The 25485-nt window shown below is 35.9% G+C and overlaps 1 protein-coding gene across 1 annotated transcript in view; it reads right to left on the bottom strand.

Moving 5' to 3' along the window:
* Positions 1-858: 858 nt before the first annotated feature.
* NAA16 (N-alpha-acetyltransferase 16, NatA auxiliary subunit) overlaps positions 859-25485 on the bottom strand; it is a gene marked incomplete at both ends in the record, with an annotated part of 66416 nt that continues 41789 nt past the window's right edge. The window contains 11 exons of the mRNA XM_079721825.1: positions 859-1056; positions 1905-2002; positions 4332-4475; positions 4818-4916; positions 5341-5449; positions 6731-6924; positions 7762-7975; positions 14243-14371; positions 21334-21486; positions 21830-21999; positions 24382-24454. Of these exons, the coding sequence (XP_079577951.1) occupies positions 859-1056; positions 1905-2002; positions 4332-4475; positions 4818-4916; positions 5341-5449; positions 6731-6924; positions 7762-7975; positions 14243-14371; positions 21334-21486; positions 21830-21999; positions 24382-24454 (1581 nt within the window). The remainder of the gene's footprint in view (positions 1057-1904; positions 2003-4331; positions 4476-4817; positions 4917-5340; positions 5450-6730; positions 6925-7761; positions 7976-14242; positions 14372-21333; positions 21487-21829; positions 22000-24381; positions 24455-25485) is intronic.

Raw genomic sequence — 25485 nt, 5'->3', positions numbered from 1 at the left:
CAAACAGATCGCCATATTCTGAATCATCAATATAAAACTGGAGTACCCCTGTTCAACAGAAAATAGCATTTTCACGGCTATTAAAAAGGAAAACGGTAAATCACACAAAAAGTAAGGTGGACAAAAGGTCAAACTGAAGTAAATTTTAAATAAATATCTGTCAAAAGGAGTTCCATATCACTTCTGACATATAGTTAACACTTTAATATTGATGTGCTTTAATAAAAAGCAAACAAACAATAACAAAACACACCAATAAGGGACCAAAACATAAGATTCTGAAACGAAACCCAGATCTAAAGAAAATAACACAGCAGAACTGTATGCAACTTAGGTTAATTAAGAAATTATAGTTATGATACGAAGTGACAGCACCAATCACAATGCTGATAATTCAAAAGTTTAAGAAAGCTGTACAAGTATATAACAGGTAATTTTAAGAGCTTTTTATGTAAATTGGCATAGTCGGATAAAGAATAAAATAAGCTTACAGCATACTCCATTTAAAAATTCTATCCAATACAGTTGACCTTTGAACAAAAGCAAGAGTTAGGTGCACTGACCCTCCCTCCAAGCAGTCAAAAATCCACATTTAATGTACAGGTGGCCCTCTGTATAAGCAGTCCTTCCCTATCTGAGGTTCTGCATCCCTGGATTCAGCCAAATGAAGATCGCATAGTACTGTAGTATCTCCTATTGAAAAAATCCACATATAAGTGGACCCTCGAAATTCAAACCCATGTTGTTCAAGGGTCAACTGTACTTCATTTCATATCTATATTAACGTACAAGCTGGAAAAGAAACCCTGATCTGAATTCAACTTTGAGTTTTACAAGAAGTCAACTTTCTATGGGATTTCAAATTTCACTTGCCAAGACATCACAGTTAGCTGTGTGGTTTAGAGCTGCGCTATGACCGCCGACTTCGCTCCCAGCAGGCAGGAAAGCAGAAGTAAAAGGAAGCAGGTTATGACAGGCCATCCTGTATTCTTCATACTGAGAATTACAGCTCCCAAAGCTGCCATCAAGCAGTGCCTCAGAAACCTTTATTAAAGTCTATTTAAACAAGGGAAAAATAAAAATTATTTTTTTAAAAAACTCTGGTTAATAACTATTTTAATCAAAAGATGCAATTTGTTAATTAAGCAAGAGAAAACCAACAATGCCACACTCTAAAATAACTTCTTGCTATCTGAAATAAGTAATCACTACAAAAAAAAGAACATTTAAAAAATCAATTCTACAAAACCTTAAAAAAGCAATAGGGAACTTGCCTGCTGGTGCAGTGGTTAAGAATCCACCTGCCAATGCAGGGGACACAGGTTTGATCCCTGGTCCGGGAAAATCCCACATGCTGCAGAGCAACTAAGCCCATGCACCACAACTACTGAGCCCGTGCACCACAACTACAGAAGCCTGCGTGCTCTAGGGCCCGTGCTCCGCAACAAGAGAAGCCACTGCAATGAGAAGCCTGCACACCACAATGAAGAGCAGCCTGCGCCCAGCAATGAAGACCCAACAGCCAAAAAAAAAAAAGGCGATAGAATTCTAATACTTAAAAAAAGTGAGTCTCTGAAACTGTGACCACTGAAGTGTCCTTTATTAATAACAATAGTTCCCATTTACTGAGTGCTTACTATATGCCAAGCACTTCACAGTTTACTATTTCAGTTAACACCAACTCTGAGATAGACAGTATTTTCATCCTCACTTTATAAATGAGGAAAAGGAAGCTAAGAAAGGTATCTTGCCTAACATGACACAGCTCATAATTGGTAGAAGAGGTGAGATCCAAATCCATACATAACTCTGAAGGGCCAATCAAGAATTATGTTGTAAAGATATGTTTTGTTAGATCACTCAGTATCCACAATCTCTGGGAATCAGTGTGTGAAAACCCTTACCTTTACATTTTTATCTTTTATGGTTTCATCCAGTCTAGTGGCAATAGCAATTGCTTTCTCTTGCCTTGACTTGTCCAGAAAATACATCATTTTAGCACCTGAAATACCAAGACATTACAAAATGAGTGCATTCCTATGTCTTATATTTGATTTGATTTATACTCATCAGTGACTTAAAACATGGTTCCAGAGACTTCCCTGGTGGCACAGTGGTTAAGAATCCACCTGCCAATGCAGGGGAGACAGGTTCGATCTCTGGTCCGGGAAGATCCCACATGCTGTGGAGCAACTAAGCCCGTGCGTCACAACTACCAAGCCTGCGCTCTAGAGCCCACGAGCCACAACTATTGAGCCCACGTGCCACAACTACTGAAGCCCGCACACCTAGAGCCCGTGCTTCACAACGAGAAGCCACTGCAATGAGAAGCCTGTGCACTGCAACGAAGAGTAGCCCCTGCTCGCCGCAACTAGAGAAAGCCCACGCGCAGCAGCAAAGATCCAACACAAAATAAATAAATAAATAAATAAATGTATTAAAAAAAAAAAAAGAGAGCAGTGTGACAGACGGACAACAGGAAAATATTTGCATATTCACGAAGAAAATAATTTTTAAAGCTGTTTTAAAGTAAAATCCAGTTTATATTCCCCCTATAAATTACATGGTCCATGTTCTATGCTCATTTTTCTATTGGGCTTTTATTAGTTTATATTTCTATTGTTAATTTATAAGAGTAGTATGTATATTATTAGCTTTTAATTAGTTACATATCTAATGTATTTTTCCCACTTGGCCTTCTGACTTTATGGGTTTTTTTTAATGTGGCAAAAACTATCTTTTCCTTAGAATTTCATGATGTTTAGAAAGGCATTTCCCATTATCATAATAAAGAAATGTCTCCCTCCATTATTCTGTGTTCTTGAAGATAAATTCTTATTTGCCCTTACTACTAAGAAGTGCTGTGATTTTTCACAGGAATTAACTTTTTTTCCATAGATATCACAACCAAGCAGTATCCCCTTACAACAAGAAAGGTCAGGTTAAAATATTTAAAGTAGGGGCTTCCCTGGTGGCGCAGTGGTTGAGAGTCCGCCTGCCGATGCAGGGGACACGGGTTCGTGACCCGGTCCGGGAGGATCCCACATGCCGCGGAGCTGCTGGGCCCGTGAGCCATGGCCGCTGGGCCTGCGCGTCCAGAGCCTGTGCTCCGCAACGGGGGAGGCCACAACAGTGAGAGGCCCGCGTACCCAAAAAAAAAATATATATATATATATATTTAAAGTAGGAGCATAGTTAATTATATCATGTACTCCATTTTGTCCCCAACTGCTTTTCCACAATCTTTTTCCAGTTTTCATTTTGCCATCTTGTCATGTTATGAATTTGTATATGCTGCCTGAAATCCTTCCTGTAACAAGACAGGATACAGTAAATCCTCAAAACACAAAATACGGGGACTTCCCTGGCGGTCCAGCGGTTAAGACTCCACGCTTCCACTGCAGGGGGCGCGGGGAACTAAGATCCCACATGCATACCATGAGGTGCGGCCAAAAAGTGAAAAAGAAAAGAAACAAACCCACAAACACAAAATACATACAGTAATAAAAAAATACAAGAAAAAATAAGTGTTGCATAACCTCAACATCCAAAGTCAACCACTAAAGCTTTGATGCTTCTTTTCAGCTTTTATGCCATGTGTATTTTTTACACAGCTGAGATTATATGTTAATTCTGCATATATATTACAAAAGTACCCGTTATTACAAATCTTTTGAATAAATATTACTTTATATGACTACCTGTCATTTTATATGAACCTACTACCATTTCCCCTATTACTGGACATCATTAAATTTGTTTCCATTCTTTTCCCCATCCTTACACACAGCATTCCAGTTAATATCTTTGCCCTTAAAGCTCTTTCTTTGCTTTGGATTAATTCTTTAAAATTATTTACACAAATATGTGTGACTACAGCAAAAGACACAGTTGTAATGAAGCTCTTGGTAAGAATGACAAATTGTTTCCCTACATGGCCAGGGCGATTCACACCTGCAGCACTAAAATACAAGAGTGCTTATATACCACATCTTTCCCATACTTTAGTCTCCTTTTTCCATAAAAAAATAATCTTTCCTTTTATGTGGTAGGTTAGGTTGTTTGTTTGAGATTTTTCTTGTTTTTTTTTTGAGGAAGGCCTGTATCACTATGAACTTCCCTCTAAGAACTAAGCTTTTGCTGCATCCCACAGATTTTGTATGGTTGTGTTTAAAAATAATCTTTCCTAATTTGAAAGATCAAAATGGTATTGTGTTCATTTCTTTTTCTCTGATAGCTAGTGAGGTTGATAATCTTTCCAAACTTTTCTTTTTTCATCACATTCTAACTTTTTTCCATAAACATTTTAACCCTGGGAACTAAATACCAACCTGAAAGTACATGCTGAAGAGAGGTAGCATTATGTTTGAGAAAATCCTCATTAAAACTTTCCAAATCCTTGTTAACAAATATTTTCTGCATTTCTTGAGACAGAACTTTGCTCACAACGTCTGGAAGATTACTATGATTAGACACTATAAAAAGAGAACATGTGAAGTTTATAAAATTTTTGGTCTGTACTTTGAAACAAAATCAATTGAAATACATTTATGTTTATTATGAAACTTGATATATTTTACATAATAAAAATAGTATTATTCTTTTGGAATATAAATACATTCTAGCTTAAAATGCACTAATTTCTAACATATCTTTGCTAGCATGTTCATTTTATAGATAAATCTCCATTTAAATACTATAAACATTATACTTTTTTTGCTTTACATTGTTACAAATCTCTTTAATGTCCAGCTTAATGGAAGACAGCTGAACTGTCATATTTACTTTTATATAAATATTACCTTTTTTATACTTACCAGATTTAGAAAATTTAATTAAACATTCATGTAACCATGGGTTATTCCTGTTGATGGCAAAAGCTCGTTTGACAGACTGCAGCATTAACAGAAACTTTCCTATGTCAGAAAAAATTATAAAAGTAACAGCATCAATATTTATGTATGTTTTTTCTTCACTTTATTTTAGCCTCACTTAAAATCCAGTAACAAAGTGTTACCTTTCCTATAACATTCAAAAGCAAAATTCAAAGCTGCCTTTGGTTATCAAAGATAATATTATTTTCTAAAGAAATGCTTGAAAAATCATGAAGAATTGATTCAGGTAAACAACTTGTATGACTATTCAAATTATTCATTTGATCATAATATTCTAATTTATTACTCAGTAAAGTTTTGAGTAGCAAAGGAAAAAGGAATTAAGAGCCTTTGTGGAAGGTTGAAATGAAACTCTAAGAAACAAAAATAGATCTAATTCACAAAGATTCTACTGAATATGGCCACCAATAAAATCAAGGATTAAAATCTGGATTCAAACTATTACCTTTTCTAAAATATATTTCAAATGCTAACAGATGAGTGTCAATGTTATCAGCAACAAGGTTCTTAAGAGGTATAAGAAACTTGATAGCTTCTTCTAATGGATTTTCTATCTATTTTGAAACAGAAAGAAAAATTATTGTATTTAAAAAGCAGTTACACAAGTCAAATTTCCCCCCAAATTTTATATTAATACATAGCTGAAGTAATTTAGACAGTTCTCTTCATATAACCAAGTAAGCAAGAAAAAATTTTAAAACTATAAACAAACAGTCAATACTTTTCAAAAATGGAAATAGCTCTATTGCTTTTCTGATTATAAAATCAAGATAATTTTATAAAAATCAAAAAAAATACAGGAAATTATTCCACAAACTTGATGAAATGATACTACAAGTACCATTATACTACAAGTACCATTATGCTACCAAGTCCCTTAAACTACAAACTTTTAAAGGAGACAAATATAATTGCACTACATAGTTGAAAAAAAGGACAAGTTTAAGATACTTATACTAGATTCATAGTGAATAAACCAGAAAGCTATTTCCCTAAATATTTAGCTATTCCCCTAAATAGGAAATATTTCCCTAAATCTGGTTCCTAAGTAACTATTAACACTTTGAGAAAATCCCAGAGATAAGATGCTATTCTCTTTGTAGCTAAAACATTATCTAGCAAGGTATATGAAATGCTTCCATATTTAACTGTATTGCTGCTCTAACAAATTACCAAAAATTTACTGTATTAACACAATTTATTATCCTGTAGTTCTGTAGGTTAACATGGGTCTCACTGGGCTTAAAATCAAAGTGTCAACAGGACTGCATTTCCTTTTGGAGGCTTTAAGGGAGAATATGTTTCAGTGTCTTTTTCCAGCTTCTCAAGGATGTCCACACCCTCTGGCTTGTGGCTCCCATCCCACCCCCTTCAAAGCAACAACAGAGGATTGAGTCCTTTTCCCACCACTCAGCTCTCCTCTCCTGCTTCCCTCCTCCATGCTTAAGGCCCCTGGTGATTAATTACATTGGGCTTACCTGGATAATCCAGGCTACTCTCCCTATTTAAAGGCCAGCTAAGTACAACCTTAAATGCCATCTGCCACCTTAATTCCCTTTGCCATGAAATGTAACATGTTCACAGTTTCCAGGGATTAGAACACAGACACCTTTGGAGGGCCATTATTCTGCCTACCACAACTACAATTCTATCTATAATTTGCATTAGCCAAAATTTGCATATTATCACTCAAAAACAATTGATGACTATCATAATGATCTTGGCTAATACTACAAATAGCTTCTGATTTACAGATTTAAATAAATTATGTTTACGGTCAGAACAGAACGAAATAACATAAATTTTACCAAGTAAAGACAGTAAGTTCATCTCACCCTTTCTAATTTTTCAGGTATAAGTTCTTCTTTGAGACCACTGGTTTCTTCTTCTTCTTCATCCCGTTTTTTCTTTTGATTTTTTTGTTGACGTTCCCTTTCCACATGCTTTTTCTCTTCTTCTAATTTAGCCTTTTTTTGAGCTCTTCTCTGCTTGCTAAGCATTTTCTTCAATTCTTTGGCTGACAGGTTTTCTATAAATATCCAAATAAATGAAAATTCTGAGTCAATGTTTCCAATTTCCTCATATTCTTATTCAATACATACTATTAGTATAGTTTTTTGGGGGGCAACTATATAGAAGTTTTTAGAAAGTGTACTCCTAATGACTAGTTCAAACCTGGCACACAAAATGCAATAGCAAATGCTGCATCAACTAAAATTAACCAATTCTAGCCTGGTTCTGCTTCCTACACAATACATGGGTTTAGGCAAATCATCTTCTCTCAGTCTCAAGTCCCAAACTGTATAAAGTGGAGCTGATGACTATCCTCTTGGAATATGAATATATCAAGGATAAGTGCAATGCACATAAACGCCCGTGATCTGATCAGAAATTTGCCTCCATGCTATATCTCAAATATTCTTAGATATTAACATTTTAGTGAATAAAAGGCTCTATACAGATATTCTCATTGGCATTATTATTTTCAATCAAGTAGGTATTCGAAGTTGTACAAATATAATTTTTTCCCCTAAAAAGCTCAAATCTATCTTCAATTCCTATTTAAGAAAAAAAAAACAAAAAAACCCCAGCCCATAAACATTTCTATGTTTCCCGAATGGGCCCTACCAACGATAAAAATTAGAATGACTGCAGGTCATTCCATTAGGGTAATTTAGAAGCATCAGCTACAGGACATCATCCTGTCAACTTTTTCTAAGTCTTCCCCCCACTTTTTATGGTATATCAGTTATCTAATGTTGTCTTCACATCCATCTGATAATATACTTTTTCATCGTTATGTTAACGATGTTCTGAAATTTTGTGTTCTTTTCAAATCTCTTTAAGCAAGTCCCTTTTCAGTTACCTGAATTTATTTCTTGTTGTTTGCTTTCATTGGTCAAGGGATTATCATACAATTTCAAATATATTTCAATAGCTGATCTAGCGGCCTTGAAATAGAAGGCATGTCTCCTGAGTATATCTTCTAACCTCAAAAGGTCAACGTAGGCACGAAGGGTCATCTTTCTCATGCAATAAGTATGGAAGTCAAATTGATCGTCGGTTATCTCAAAAAAATGCTTCAAAACAAAACCACAAAATTATCCCTTACGTTTATGTCAATAATGTCTATTTTTGAAAAGAAAATCATAAAAAGCCCGAAAGATAATGTAAGAAGTCACAATTTCACTTAGTTGCCCTCTCCAGTGTTTAACATATGAAGGACCTCAAGGTGTTCTTTGCATTAAACTTAAGTTTCTCTTCCTACGATCCATGCCCATTCCCTATACATCATGTTTTATTATGATACTCAATTTCTGTGAAATAAGTCAGATGAAGGGAATTCCCTGTTGGTCCAGTGGTTAGAACTCAGCGCTTTCACTGCCAGGCCCTAATGCAACCCTGGTCAGGGAACTAAAGTCAGATGATCAGGTTGTTTTTTAAACCTGGAAATTACAACATACTGATATTTTAGTTTTAATGAAATACTTCTCCTCAGTATTCCCCCCAAAATCAGCAACGCAGAGTTAAACAGAGGTGAACGGAGACTAAATATATGTAGGTTCACACTGAATGTCTACAAATTAGATGGTTCTACTCAACCAAGAGCTCTTCAAGGACAAGCCTATCATATCCATCCCCACTACCTGGCACAGGGCCTAGCACAGCAGACATTCAATAAGCACAACATTTGCCAACTCAGGAGAGAAGCTGCTTATCAGTCATGTGACCTGTTAATTTCCTAGAGCCTCAATTATTTAACCTAAGTTAGGAATAAAGAAATATCAATATATACAGCTAATTTCATAAGGTTGCTAAGGGATCAAATAATTATTTTAAAGTTCATTCTGAACAGTAAACTACTTTACAAATGCAGAGCATTATGGTTTTCTCTCACTCATTAAACTCCCATTTATCTACTTACATTCCATTTTAGCAAAAGTTCTTAATCTGGAGTCTACGTATAAACAAGCATAATAACATCTTCCTAAGGAGAGAGCTTGAGGCTTTCATCCAATTCTCAAAGGGTCCATGGCCCAAAAAGGGTTAAGAACTAATCCCCTACATGGAAAAAAGACAACTAACCCTCTGACAAAACAATTTATACTTTTATTTTCTTCCCTACATGCATCTCTACCTCCATCTTCTTTCTTTTCCCCTATTTTAGCTTCGCCAAAATTATATAGGAAAATGAATGATTCATTACACAAACACAGATCAAACACTGCTACTACTTCATTTTCCCTCTGTCCTGGAGGCCTAGTAACTCACTGTGCAGAGAACACATTAGTAATTTTCCATATCATTTGATAATTTTAGTTATCTTGGTAATTAGAAATACACTATACACAGAATTACAGTAAGTACCTGAGACTTTAAGGGAAGAATACTAAGATAAAAAGAATAAAAGTATACATTGTGAAGGAAAGAAATGGGGAAGAAAAAAATGAACATTTTAAATTAGTTTATATTTCCTAGTTCAAGAATCATGCTTTAATGTTATATTTGAAAGTTGCATTCCTCCCATTAATAAGACAAATAATAACAAACTTTTTTTAAATCAAGGAATTACATAGTTGTTCACGGCTAATATAAATCAAGTTATATCTAGCACTATAATATCTTAAAATTCAATACAACTGACTGAGGAAAAATGGCAGTGCCCAAAATCATGGCACACATAATGAGATGAAAACATCTGAGAGATTACAGGACTTTTTTTAAGGGTGAGAAACATTTATGTGTAAAAAGGCAGACAAGTTTCAAGAGATATTCCTATAGCATTAGTAGACATAGATTTAAGTCAAGTCTTAGAGGGAGCCATACGGAACCACAAACATTTAAGCCGCCTCTTTATCAGTAACAGCCCATAGGCTGCCTCTCTCCAGTTAATGTCTTCCATAAATAGGGTAACCAACTTATCCCAGTTTGTCTGAGGCTTTCTCAGTTTTTCCACTGAAAGCCCTGTGTCTCAGGAACCTGCTCAGGAATGGCATATTCCTACTTAAAAACAATTAAATAATCTTAGGTTGATTTTTTTAAACTTTTAATTTTGGAATAACTATAGGTAAGGGAAGTTGCAAAGATAGTATAGAGATGTCCCATATACTCTTCCCTCAGTTTCCCCACAAGGTTACATCCTATAGTAACTATCAGAACAAAAACCTGACATTGGCTTAATGTGTGTGTATAGTTCCATGTGATTTTATCATGTGTAGATTTGTGTAACCACCACCACAATCAAGATAAAGAACTATTCCATTACCACAAAGATCTCCCCAGAACTACCTTGGGGTGATGTTTAAGTCTCCAAATTTATAAAACATAAAAATATACTCGATAACACAAACAGGCAGATAGGTAAAGTTACCTTCCCTGCTCTTCAGCCAAACATGAACATGATATGGTCACTTAGGTCACTGCAGAAATTAGGCACCCTAATTTTAACATACAGCCTATGCCCTTAACTCACTTTGCCCCTCATCATGAACACTAGTTCTCTCTTTTGGGGGTGAGGGAAAATGCGGGGGGAATGCTGGCAGGAATTGCTTAAGTTGTCAAAATTAGGCTTGTATCAAAGTAAGACAAGTCATCAAAAAATTAAAAAATGCTATTCACAGCTTAAAAGTATGGTTTTCTTTAGGAATTTCCTATTAGGCCTTCGCTTCTGACCCAGATTCTCCCACCCAGTACTTCTCAGAGTTGCTGCAGGAGACTAATAGGAGCTCATACATAGAAAGGCTACAAAAATCTCTGGACTTAAGAAATAATAATAACTAGGCCAACTAGGGCAATAAGCAACTCTGTTTTCTTTATAGAAAATCGGTTGTTATAAAAGCATGTGTCAGGACTTCCCTGGTGGCACAGTGGTTAGGAATCCGCCGGCCAATGCAAGGAACATGACTGACTTCGATCCCTGGTCTGGGAAGATCCCACATGCCACGGAGCAACTAAGCCTGTGCGCCACAACTACTGAGCCTGTGCTCTACAGCCTGCAAGCCACAGCTACTGAGCCCATGCACCACAACTACTGAAGCCTGCGCGCCTAAAGCCTGTGCTCTGCCACAAGAGAAAACACCGCAATGAGAAGCCCACGCATGGCAACCAAGAGTAGCCCCCATTTGCCACAATTAGAGAAGGCCCGCGTGGAGCAACGAAGACCCAATGCAGCCAAAAATAAATTAATTAAAATAAATAAATTTTTAAAAATAAATAAAAGCACATGTCAATTTGATAAAGATTAAGATGCACTAGAAGATAAATTTATGAATTTCCTATGGTTTTGATCTATCAGAAATCTTAGATCTTATCAAAAAGTTTTAGAAATATACATTGTTCCTGTTTCAAATATAAATCAATACACTAAAATAATGAGAAACTAATCACCTGAAAAAAAAGGAAAAGAAAGCTCAATTCTTGAAAGATAAAATAGTTAAAAATATTATTCTGAATACAAGTTTACAGCCAATACTTTGAAGGTGGTCATTTTGTCTTATCTTGTTAATAAAACAAGTTCTAAACATTGGATTGGGTTGGACTACATAATCTTTATATATAATCCTAAAATCCTATAAGGGGGGCAAGATTAAGGCAGAAAAAGTACTACAGTGGGCCATTCTAGAAATCTAATGTTTCAAATCCAATTAGTAAGAGCATACAGCAGTATGACCTAAGCTGAAACTGCCTTCAATGAAAGAACTCTTGAATGAATTCTTGAAGGGAGAAGGACTTAGCCCTTCTTGGAACTTATTTCTCTATTCAATGACCTTCTATTTAGAAGGTCAACTGCAAAATTTTATATCTGAAAGGTGCTCATTTCTTTACTAAAATATTTAAAACCTAGGCACAAAACTCAAACAGATACCTATTATATCTTTGATTTCTGTAATTACTCGTAAATCCTTACAATTATATCATCAAGAATTTTCTTTTAGATATTAATTTCATTAGAAATTAATTTCAGAAGCATTAATCAGCAAACATTTAATCACCCTATTTGTACTATACACTAATATTTTTACACATAACCACTAGAAGAGCTAAGTCTTATAATATTTACTTTTTAGTAGAAATTATTCACTATTAAGACTAGCTTACAAGTGGAATATGAAGGACCTTTTATTTTATTTATTTATTTATTTATTTATTTTTGGCTGTGTTGGGTCTTCATTGCTGTGCACGGGCTTTCTCTAGTTGTGGCGAGTGGGGGCCACTCTTAGTTGCAGTGCGCAGACTTCTCATTGTGGTGGCTTTTCTTGTGGCGGAGCATGGGCTCTAGGCATGGGGGCTTCAGTAGTTGTGGCGAGCGGGCTCTAGAGCGCAGGGTCAGTAGTTGTGGCGCATGGGCTTTGTGGCTCCATGGCATGTGGGAACTTCCCAGGCCAGGGCTTGAACCCGTGTCCCCTGCATTGGCAGGCGGATTCTTAACCACTGTGCCACCAGGGAAGCCCCGAAGGACCTTTTCTTACTTATCTGCTTCTGGTTATATTTTCAAGCACCAACAGCAAACCCTAAAGACACTTTGTAAAGTTTCTAGCATTAACAGTTATATAACATGACCAGAGGGTGACGATTTCTGCCACGTTTTAATCTCTGATAACCAATGATTTCCTCTAATTTTTTTTCCTTCAAAAATGCTTTCTACCAGTCAAAACATATTTCCTGAACTGGAAGTACAGCTGACCCTTGAACACCACCACGTGGGCCCACCAATATGTGAATTTTTTTCAACAGTAAATACTACAGTACTACACAATCCACGGTTGGCTGCATCCATGGATACAGAACCACGGATATGTAGGCACCGCACATACAAAGAGCCAACGAGAAGGCACAGAGGGATTCTCAACCTCATACAGCGCTGGCACCCCAATGCCCACTCTGGTCAAGGGTTCAACTGCAGTAGTTCAAAATCACTGAAAACTCAGGGGAAAGCAAAATCTAAATGAAACTTAGTAATGGAATAGCTAGTAATCATAGTCTAACAATCTTCAAAAAATATTAAAAAGAATAAAGTAGTACAGTTACTAATGTTAGGAGGAATGGGACTAGAGCTGGAAAAGTTCATAATGATCCCCAGGTGTTCAAATTTGACTTTCACAGAAAATCTGATAAATTTCTAATTATGGTCTTGCTGGAATTACTGGTCCATACGTGCCGAGCAGGCTGTTCATTCAGGAAACAATCTACCACTCCCTGAGAACATCCTGGTTAATAAAAATGTCTTTCCTTAGTAACAAGCAGAATGCTTTTAGAGTGACCATCATCTAGGAGTATCGAAACAAGCTAGTGATCTAGGTTTTGTCACAGAAATAAGAGCCTGATTTAAACTTAGAATGCTTGGATACTGCCTGAATATATCATCCAAAGGCTTTATATTTTCCAAGAAGATGAGAAGGATTTTCCCCAGCAATCCAGCCATCAAGCCCAGGCTTAAAAAGGAAAAAAACAAAACAAAACAAAGCAAAGCAAAAACTAAGCTATTTCTAAAAGGGCTCAGGTAGAATCCTAGTTCCAGTTCCCAACCAAAGCCACCCCCTAAGATTTAGCCTTCCTTTTGGGCAACCTCAGAAGTTTCATGTGGGAAAAAGGCCAAAGTGACTGCCAGAGTGCAGACATCAGGCTCACCTGACTACGACGCCTGTGGCTCTATACTGCGTCAGCTTGGGACAGTGCTGCCGAGTGACCCCCAGCTGAGGGCTGCTGAGGGCTGCCTCAGGGGTGCATTTGTGGCTCTTTTCCTCCTGTGGTCCATTTGGAAGGAGAGTGCTTCAGAGATGACAAAGAACAGGAAAACAAAAATTCACACACAAGGAAAAGAAAAGTCCCCTTACTAAAGGCACATCACACACATAATCCTAGCAAGTAATAAAATAAGCTTGCAAACCAGCCACACATTGTGTACAAAGTGCTGAATGTGAGAACAAATATCCTGGGAAGACAAACTGGAGAGAGGCTGACTATAGAGCAGATCCTGACATAAAGAGGAGAGAGGTGGCCATCAGCTTGTGCATCTTTCTAGGCTAGAGATGAAAATCAATAATGGCCCGATTAGGGAATAGAAATTTTGAGTATATGTTAATAATAGCAACAATAACTTACTAATCTTTTCCTTCTTCCTTCAGGCAAAAGTATGCAGACATGTCGAAATCATAACCATTTGAGGATCAAAAGAAAGCAATCATTTATTCACAACTTCTGAATGTTTGAAAGGCTAAAGATCAAGAATTTTTTCACAATGAAGTTTCCAAAGTAGTTATAAGAGGTAGATGATCCCATGTAGAAATCTACCTGCTTTTTTTGTCACCTTGCAGGAGAAAAATAAAGCCAAAACTCTATTAACTTACCCTTTCTACTTCATGGCATTTTTTCAAGGCATCCCCATATCTTCCCAAACGCTGATACGCTGAAATGCATTCTGTTTGAAACCACATACATTGCATTTCATTTAGATTTTCCATGGCAGATGTTCCTTCCTGAAACGGAAGCAATCATAAATAAAGGGAGCAAACAAATAAAAGAGATCCTTAAAATCTCATTTTTCTCTTTTACAACTATGTCTACAAGGATTATTATGACACTAAATAGCATTAACAAATTATATAACAAATATATCAATGTGCTTCCAAAAGGCTCCTATCAACTTAAAATTACATGTCTTATTTTCCAGCTCTGTTGAGATATTCAACAACCTACATAGAAAAGACTGCAGATTATTGAAGCTAAGTTTTAAACACCAAAGCTTTTACTCAATCTATTTAAGACAGTAATCCTACGAAGCACTGCCTATCTTTTGTCTATTAAGCAAAAGTTACTTACTTCATCTTTCCTTGCCAATTTAGGATCACTGTTATTTACAACATCATTTTCAAATCGCTTACTAGTAGTTCCAAGCCTGCTTTTCAGTTTCCCAAGTCTCCTCCCTCCACGTCAGGCTATCAGTTGTCACTTCCTTTGTACCCATGTGTCTGCTTCTAACAGCATGTCCTGTTCCATGCCAACTATTTGCAGTGGGCTGACAAAACCAAATAATGGAATTTATTAAGAATATTTGTTAACTCAGGCTCAGTGTGTATTCTAGAAGAGTGTAAGACATAGAGTACCTAGTTTCAGCGCAGGGGCACTGGAGTTTTGTCACAATTTAGAACAGTTATTTAAAATATACTTTATGTGACCCCAGAAAAGATGGTAAAAATATGGGTACATTTATATAAGTTTAATATTCACTTCTCTTTCACACCCATTGTGAGTTATGAGTTCAATTTTCAGAATTCAAGTATAAAAAACAGTTACCTCTGGGTAAAGGAAATTATGGTGGTATTTTATGTCATCTTTAGGGCTGCATATATATTCCATTTTTTGATGACTACATGTTTATAAGAAATCTACATTATTTTTCATTTCAAAACTTAGTACTAACTAGAACTTTCCAACTTGCATCAGCAACTCTACAAATATTCTAAACTGTGAAGAATCTCCAAGAAGGAAATATGAGCACTTCACTCACTTATTACCAAGCAGATATAATCGAATATCAGAGTCATTAGCAATTCTCCTCCCCCAGTTCATTGCTATCCACCACACATTAGGGACATGCCTGGCCAGTGAAGCAGTATGGATACACTAACAGGCCCTCCATACGGCACAGCAACTTGTCAAGAGTGGATGATCGGAGATGATTACGATGAGCAAGCTGAGCCTCAGACTCTGAGGACTACCCTCCTCAAACAGCCAACCTTTCCCCTTCTTTCTTCCCCTTCATTCTTCTGGGCCTTTTCAGACATATCCTAGTCGGCTGTGATTTGCTGTGTGGGTGTTTTTTGTTTTTTATTTTTTTTAAACCACTGAATTTATTTACCTTAAGAAGTTTTATATACTCATTTCTAATTGTACTTTATTTCTAATCTAGCTTGGCCTTCCAGGTGGTACTTTTCTCTACAAGCATCACTGCTTTTACATCTACTCTTGGACTTCTTCTAATTTCTAATCTTCAAAATTGTGACACAGTGGAAAGGGCATTGAAGAGTTTGAGCCCCAGTACTACTGACTATGTGACCAAAGATGATTCAGGTAACCTCTTCAGAGCCTTAATTACCTTGCTGTAAAATGTCATGTGACTTTACATGTGATTAGGTGCTATATGAACATAAACAGTACCATTTTCCTAATTTTATTTTTCTCTAATACCCATCATCCTTTTTTTATTGATATAGCTGATGTACAATAATTTGTTATAGGTGTATAACAGTAATTCACAATTTTTAAAGGTTATACTCCATTTACACAGTTATTATAAAATATTGGCTACATTCCCTGTGTTGTACAATATATTCTTGTAGCTTATTTATTCTATACATAATAGTTTGTACCTCTTAATCCCTTACCCCCATCTTGCCCGTCCCCTTCTTTCCCGGCCCACTGGGAACCACTAATTTGTTCTCTATATCTGAGAGTCTGTTTCCTTTCTGTTATATTCACTAGCTCTATTTTTTAGATTCCATATATAAGTGGTATCATATAGTATTTGTGTTTCTCTGACTTACTTCACTTAACATAATACCCTCCAAGTCCATCCATGTTGTTGCAAATGGCAAAATTTCATTCTCTTTTATGGCTGAGTAGTATTCCATTGTATATACATATATACCGCATCTGCTTTGTCCATTCTTCTGTTGATGGACACTGGTTGCTTCCATATATTGGCAACTGTAAAGCTATGAACATTAGGATGCATATATCTTTTTGAATCAGTGTTTTCATTTGTTTCTGGATCTATACCCAGGAGTGGAACTGCTGGGTCATGTGGTATTTCTATTTTTTCTGAGAAACCTCAATCCTGTTTTCCACACTGGCTGCACCAGTTTAGATTCTCACCAACAGTGTTCCCTTTTCTCCACATCCTCGCCAACATTTGTTATTTGTGGTCTTTTTGAGGGCAGCCATTATGACAGGTGTGAGGTGACACCTGACTGTGGTTTTAATTTGTGTTTCTCTGATGATTAACGACATTGAGCATCTCTTCATACGCCTGCTGGCCATCTGTATGTCTTCTTTGGAAAATGTCTATTCAAGTCTTCTGCCCATTTTTTCATCACGTTGTTTGTTTTTCTGACATTGAGTTGTATGAGCTGTTTATTTTGGATATTAACCCCTTATGGGTCACATCTTTAGCAAATCTTTTTTCCCATTCAGTAGGTTGTTTTTTCATTTTGTCGATGGTCTCCTTTGCTGTGACAAAGCTTTTAAGCCTAATTAGGTACCATTTGTTTATTTTTGCTTTTATTTCCTTTGCTTTAGGAAACGGATTCAAAAAAATTGCTATGATTTATGTCAGAGAGTGTTCTGTCTATGTTTTCTTCTAGGAGTTCTATGGTTTCCAGTCTTACATTTAGATCTTCAATCCATCTTGAGTTTATTTTTGTATACGGTGTTAGAGAATGTTCCAATTTCATTCTTTTACATGTAGTTGTCCAGTTTTCCCAGCACCACTTACTGAAGAGACTGTCTTTTCTCCACTGTATATTATTGCCTCCTTTGTTGTAGATTAATTGACCATAAGTGTGTGGGATTTATTTCTGGGCTTTATTCTGTTCCACTGATCTATGTGTCTGTTTTTGTGCCAATACCATTCTGTTTTGATGACTGTAGCTTTGTAGTACAGTCTGAAGTCAGGGAGCTTGTTTGGGCTATTCAGGGTCTTTTGAGTTTCCATAAAAATTTTAAATTATTTGTTCTAGTTCTGTGAAAAAACACCCTTGGTATTTTGATAGGAACTGCACTGAATCTATAGATTGCCTTCAGTAGTATGGTCATTTTAACAATATTAATTCTTCCAATCCATGAACACAATATATCTTTCCATCTGTTTATGACCTCTTCAATTTCTTTCATCGTGTCTTACAGTTTTCTGAGTACAAGTCTTTTACTTCCTTGGATAGGTTTATTCCTAAGTATTTTATTCTTTTTGATGTTATGGTAAATGGGATTGTTTCCTTAATTTCTCTTTCTGATAGTTTGTTGTTAGTGTATAGAAATGCAACAGATTTCTGTATATTAATTTTGTATCCCACAACTGAATTCATTAATAAGCTTCAGCAGTTTTCTGGTGGTACATTTAGGATTTTCTATATACAGTATCATGTCATCTGCAAACAGTTACAGTTTACTTTCTTTCTAAATTGGATTCCTTTTATTTCTTTTTCTTGTCTGATTGTTGTGGCTAGAACTTCCAATACTATGCTGAATAAAGGTGGCAACAGTGGGCATCCTTCTCTTGTTCCTGATCTCAGAGGAAATGCTTTCAGCTTTAGAAAGCATTTAGAAATGATTTAGAACGTTACTGATGTTCTGTCTGGATGATCTGTCCATTGATGTAAGTGGGGTATTAAAGTTCCCTACTATTACTGTGTTACTGTCATTTCTCCCTTTATGTCTATTAATATATGCTTTATGTTTTTAGGTGCTCCTATGTTGGGTACATATATGTTTATGACTGTTATATCTTCTTCTTGGGTTGACCCCTTGATCATTACCATCATTCTTGCTAATACTCTGCACCACCACTACATCTGCCATTTTGCAATTACTGTTGATCCTATGCCGTATGAGTTTTAGAAACACTAGTTTGTATCTTACTACACAATTCTAAAACATGGGTTTTAAAGAGTCTACCTAGGGCTTCCCTGGTGGCACAGTGGTTAAGAATCCGCCTGCCAATTCAGGGGATACGGGTTCAAGCCCTGGTCTGGGAAGACCCCCCATGCCACGGAGCAAATAAGCCCATGCACCACAGCTACTGAGCCTGCACTCTAGAGCCCGCAAGCCACAACTACTGACCCCAGGTGCCACAACTACTGAAGCCCACGCAACTAGAGCCCGTGCTCCACAACAGGAAAAGCCACTGCGACGAGAGGCCCACACGCTGCAACAAAGAGTAGCCCCCGCTTGCCGTAAATAGAGAAAGCCCGTGCGCAGCAACAAAGACCCAACGCAGCCAAAAAAAAAAATAATAATAAGCTAAAAAAAAAAAAAAAAGAGTCTACCTAAGCTAGAATCCTGTCTCCAAACGAATGACTAGCTGGATGATCTCCAGCTGGCAGAGTAATTGACCTCTCTAAACATTCTCTTAACTGCAATATGAAGGTAATGATATAGGATTGTATATACAAACAATATCATGTATATAAAGTACTTGGTTCAGTGATTAGTAATTGTTAAAGCCATTTTTCTCTTTTCCCTTACAAATGGTATACAAATTATTAGCATCACTCTAAATACCAGAAAGTAGAAGTCAAGCAGGTTCAGATGAAAAAGCTCTTTTATGGACTTCCCTGGTGGCTCAGTGGTTAAGAATCCACCTGCCAATGCAGGGGACATGGGTTTGATCCCTGGTTCAGGAAGATCCTACACGTCACTGAGCAACTAAGCCCGTGCGCCACAACTACTGAGCCTGCGCTCTAGAGTCCGTACGCCACAGCTACTGAAGCCCACACGCCTAGAACCCGTGCTCCACAACAAGAGAATCCACTGCAATGAGAAGCCTGCGCACTGTGACAAAGAGTAGCCCCTGCTTACCACAACTAGAGAAAGCCCACATGCAGCAATGAAGACCCAACACAGCCAAAAATAAATTAAAAATTAAAAAAAAAAAGAAAAAGCTCTTTTATGATGAGAAACAACTAATGGTCTATAAGTAGTAGCCTTTAATGAAAAATTAAACCTATATGTGTATATGTACATCACATGCATAGACCATACATTGTTTCTTTCTCATCATAAATATATACACAACACAGATATATGGTATACGTACGTTAGACGTGTGTGCATGTGTGTGTTTGTGTGTGTATGAATGACATATCATACGTCAATACCAAGTAATGTCAGTCTTAAATTTCTGGGTAATTTCATGGGTAAAAAATGATATATTGTTTTTTTCCCTGATTACTAATGAAGATATCTTTTGGCCATTCCATATTCTACTTCTGTGAACTAATTATTCATCTCCTTTGCCCATATTTGTATTGTCTCATCTTTTTCTTATTGAGTATTGTGTGTGTATGTGTATTTAATGTTTCTATGACATCATTCTTGCAAGTAGTTAAATTTTCACAATAAAAGTTCAAGCTATTCTGTGGCTTCTAAATTATAAGGGGTTTCCCTTAACACCCAGACACGACTAGAATCTAGTTAACATTTAAACAAGGTGGTACACTGGTGCTATATTAGTGATACATTAGCATCACAGAGCACAGTGGTAACTTATTCTCATCCTAAACAACTTACTTACAAACACCAGCACTAAAGCCCTCCACTTTGTATGTAATGCACTTGGAGATATAAATTATTTATTTTGAAGTATCTTAATTAAAACTTGGAAATCAAACTTGAAACATGGTATTCTCATAATGCCTCTATGTTACATTCAATGTGTAACTATTTCAGTGAATTCTTTGGCTTTCTTTATAAATTCTTTTCTTTTTATATGAGTTGGAAATATCTTCTCCAATTCTATGGTTTACCTTGTCACTTTGCTTCTAATTATTTTTTGTTATACATTATACATTATCTTTAATTTTGATATAATCAAGTGTATCAATTTTACTCTTGTACCTTTATGTGTTTGGTGTCTTAAGAAATGTTTCCTACCTTGAGCCCTAAAGATAAACTTCTATACTTTCTTCTAAAAGTGTGAAAGGTTTGCTTTTAGATCTTTAATCCACCTGTAACTCATCTGTGTGCAGTGTAACAAGGATGTCATTTTATTTTTTTCAACACAAATAATTATCCAAACAACATCTTTTCATCTCTGATTTTTAAAGCATACATACATACCAAGTTTCCAAATATGTGTGAATAGTTTTCTATTCTGTTCCATTAGCCTCCTTATATTTTTAACCATAAACATGTACTGTTTTTACAATATAACAGAAAGTCTGTGTAGAAAAGGATATGAAAGGATGGTGAAAGATGAAACAAAAGGAATAAATGTTTAGCCTAACAATTTGAAAGAACTTAAATTCTTAATGTCACAGAGACCAGTAGTCCTCAGAAGTTAGTTCTACAGAGAAAGAACTCTATGAGCTATTATGAAGTTAAGACACTGTAACTGAGAAATTAAACAGCAGTCACAAATTACTAGTGAAACAAAAGAGCAATAAATCAAATCTTGCATATAAGCACTGAAGTATGGCATAATGCTTATTTCTGTATAAAGGTATTTTTGCTCCTGTTACTGCTTTTTAATTATCTACCACCAGAAGCACATGCACATACATCAACCACAGTAAGAAACCATACTTAGGATATGAGCTAAACAAGATTAAAAAATAATAATAACAGAAGTGAATTCTTAGGAACTTCAGCAGCAAACTTCACACATCACCACAGAACTTAACTTTAATTTTACTAACTCAGACAATTACACGCTATTTCCTACCCTTGTGAACTTGGAGCACATTTCCTCTGCTTCTTTTATCATATTTGCTCGAAGCATATATTTTGCACATTTGGAGTTGATGAATCTATCGGCTGTGTCTAAAGACTGAGCTTCATCCATCCACTTGGCAGCTTCTCTGAGATTACCTATATGCTTTAAGAAATGAAAGTATTAAAGAAATCACTGTTTATGATTAAGAGAATATGGGTACAATATAATGGAAAAAGTTCTTAAAGACAAATTAGACATCTGTTACATTTTGGTCAAATTTATCTAGAAATCTTTAGATACATTACAATTCATATTTACTAAGAGCTGAATGAAACTATTAATACTGACTATACAACTATATAACATAAAACTTCTTAGGATTACTAGAATATTAGAAATAGATTATCAGGGTGTCCTAAAAGTTATCTCTACACAGAAAGAACTCCAAGCGTTCTTAAAATGGCCAAATTCCTCAACTACTCAAAAAACATGACAAAGATTTTACCTTGTAAATTTTTGCTTTCATATAGAATAATTCTATTAGAGTTGGAGTACTAGCAATTGCAGCATTAATATAATCCAAAGCCAAAGAATACTGCCCAAGTTTATCAAAGTGCTGTGCCAGGAAATACTGAACCCAGAGTAGTGTCGTTGGGGGTTCTGTCTCCCCATTCTCTGCAATCAAACAAACATAAAATCATTACAGGGAATGAGGCAAAGTAGAGCAACTCACATACTTTCTTTCTCCCAATGCATACTGAAATTAACTATTACGATAAGCAGTAAAAATCCAGCAAGAAAGACCAAGTTCAACAGAAAGAGATATGACTTCATGTCATAAAGTTCAAAAAGTAGCAGCCAAACAGAGAAATAAGATGCTGGTTTCATAGGCTTCTACCCATACCTCACTCCAAAGAAATAGTTTGGGGAAAAGAGGTAAATCAATCTAACTCTACGAATTCTCAGGCTGAGAGCATAAGGTAGGAGGTCCAGGAAAAGTCAAGGAAAATAGCTTGAAGAAAAGATGTCCCTAACTACCACTGCAAAATTTCCACAAAGGCAAGAATGGCCAGGGCTTACTTAGCATTGTAAGTAGGCCTCGACACTACATCAGGGAAACCCAAAATTGAAGGGTATTAGGAGGACACATTCCTGACAAGATGGTCACACTGAATCAGCAGAGCTCTACCTGGTTCCCCATTCTGTACACTCAAGCTACAGAAGAACAGATAAAGAAGTACCAAGCACTCAAAATGGATTTCAGAAGGGAAGACACACAGGTATAAAATGAGGGAGAAAGAGCAGAAAGGAGAATTTACTCATGCCACCTCAGAAAACACAGAAGGTCTCCTAGACTAGATGACCAAATGAAATGACGACAACGAAAACACACAGATTAGCATAAAATTAAAACACAAATAATAAACACAGGCAAAGAGCCAAGCATTTATATTGCTCCTCTCATATAAACTATATTTCAGGGGAACCAAATATTTGATGAAGCAAAGTTCTTTACTTGGGATTGAGAATATATACACTAATATGTATAAAATAGATAACTAATAAAAATAAAACTTCTCTATAAGAATTCCAGCTAATAAATGCAGAAGGAATGATGATTAGAATGAAATAAGGGACGAAGGCAACGATTCTCAGTGGCGGCAAAAATCATTAGGCCAATGAAGAACATTTAATGGGCAGATTAGGCTGACAAACATCAAAACCCTGATCAATCTTAATATCACAAAAAGAGAGACAACCAGAATGTTTTCTGCCTTCAGATGTGATATAACAGGAAGTACAAAGTGTCACATATGAAGTATTCACATGGAACCTGAATCTAATCAAGCCTGTAAATCTAGGGGAATTGCCTGGCAGTCCAGTGGTTAGGACTCCACGTTTCCACTGCAGGGGGCATGGGTTCAATCCCTGGTTGGGGAACTAAGATCTCACTTGCCACACGGCAAGGCCAAAAAAAAAAAAAAGTCGGTAAATCTAACTCGAACTTTGTAAGAAATATGGATGACAGCAAAATGTATTAAATGATACCATGAGAAAACAATCAGCCAAATTCAAAACATGGTATGTTCCACAAGACAAATGACCTTTTGACAAACAGCTTTAAAAAAAAAAAAAATAGGGAAAGGAGTGGACAGTACTGCTCAAGATTAAAAGAATATCAGAGACATAACAATCAAATGTAAAGTGTGGACCTTAGTTGGATCCATATTCAAATAAACCAGTTATACAATTTTTTAAATAATTGGGGAAATTTGCATGCGGACTGGGTGTTAGATACTGTGGTATGAGAGTTAATTTTGTGTAAGACAGCACTGTGGCTACGTCTTGTGTTTAAGTGTTTTAAACAGTTAGAGATGCATACTAAGGTACTGACAGGGGAAACAGTATGTCTGCTTTAAAAATACTCCAGGAAAAAAAAGTCAACAGAAAATACTTCAAATAATACTGGTGAAACACTGATAAAAGAAGGTAGGTGATGGGGACACGAGGGTTCATTATTTACTTCTGTGTCTGTTATTTTATTGTGAAATTTGTTTCAAACTAACAAGAACAAAAGGGCGATAATAAAAGATGCAAGAAGAAACCAAAGTTACCATTTGCATGACTGAAAGCATTCTAGAGTGTTTTCTAAATAAAGCTGCCTTGATTTACATATGCCCCTACAAACAGAAAAACAAAGAACCAAATTACACAGGATTTATAGTAGTATAAGAGTAGAAAGAACAAAGAAGTAGGAATTCAGGAAAAATACATTTCAACGTAAACTAACTACTTGATCTTGGTCAAGCTGCTCAACCTCTCAATTCTGTTTCTTCATATTAAAATGGAGTTAACTCCCCCCTGAGAAGATCACAACATTTTTAATTACTTAAGATTGCAAGTGCCCTTCTCATTTCATTCACTAATTCAAAAACTATTTAGGGAACAGCTACCATGTGGCACATACGTAATAAACATAAGACAGTGTTAGTGTAAGTGACTAAAAATGGATCGAAATGAGTAATCAAATTTCAACTCAATCTAATTCAAACTTACCGTAAGGGCTAAAAGAGTCACACGTTTTCAGAGAGGCTTCATAATTAGTAACAAGCTCCTGGATTATAGAAATCTGTTAAAGAAACATAGTTTTAAAATTTAAAAATATTTTATGAAGGTATTTTTATTTACTATGGATTAAATTAGATTTGGAAGCAATATACATCTTATTTCAGTACAATAAATTAACTATAAATTGGGGTGTCTGCTTTTCCCCACTCCCTGTGTTGGGGGGAAATGAGAAAAACAGAAAACATACTGCTCTCTTTATTAATAGTAAAACAGAATCTCATTAATTTCTCATCTCAATAAATATCAATAGTTTCAGGTTTTGATGGACAAATCATCACTAGTTACCACACACTCCTTTTTTTCTTTTTGGCCAAAGAACACACCTGTATAATTTATTATTATTAACAATTTATTTGCCTTTTGCTTCCCATTGTTACAGGGTGAAGTTGTAAGCCATTATATATTCAGATTTTCTAAAATGTCACTCATTACAAAAAAGTCAAGTGAAATAATCTAAATTATACAGTGAGTTGATGAAGTTAAATAAACTAACTAGATGTTTAAACTACCTTTGTTTTTAGTGATCATTTTGATAGATTTTCATTCCAATGCTGCACTTAGGTAGGACTGAAATATTATACACTACACTGTAAACATGCTATGCCCTGAAAGTGCAAAAGAAAAGTGACATGAGTTAGAAGTGGCAGGGGAAAAAAGTAGCTTCTATGCATGGTTTGTTTTAAATGTCTGTTGATGTTACCTGTTCAAAATGAGTTAGAAAATATAACCACCTTATTTGTGAACTTCAGAAAAACAAAGGTCAAAAGTGAAGAAAAACCATTAAAACTTATAATATATGTGACCAATACAGTATTATTTTAAAACCATCCCACGGACAGCAGTCAAAAAAAAACAAAAAAGATCAAATTAAAACACTTCTCAGTCTTACATGATATCTTTCTGACAAGAATGTTGCGTTGTAGGGCAAAATTCCCTTAGATTGAAGGGGAATAAGGAATAGGTGGGACAGTACACATTAAAAGTGGGGGAAAATATGTAAGTAACATATAAAAAACAGAACATGAAAAGAAT

This window comes from Hyperoodon ampullatus, assembly GCF_949752795.1.
Source record: "Hyperoodon ampullatus genome assembly, chromosome: 16".
NCBI lineage: Eukaryota > Metazoa > Chordata > Mammalia > Artiodactyla > Ziphiidae > Hyperoodon > Hyperoodon ampullatus.
The sequence above is the reverse complement of the archived record's forward strand: the minus strand, read 5'-3'. Positions and strand labels throughout refer to the sequence as shown.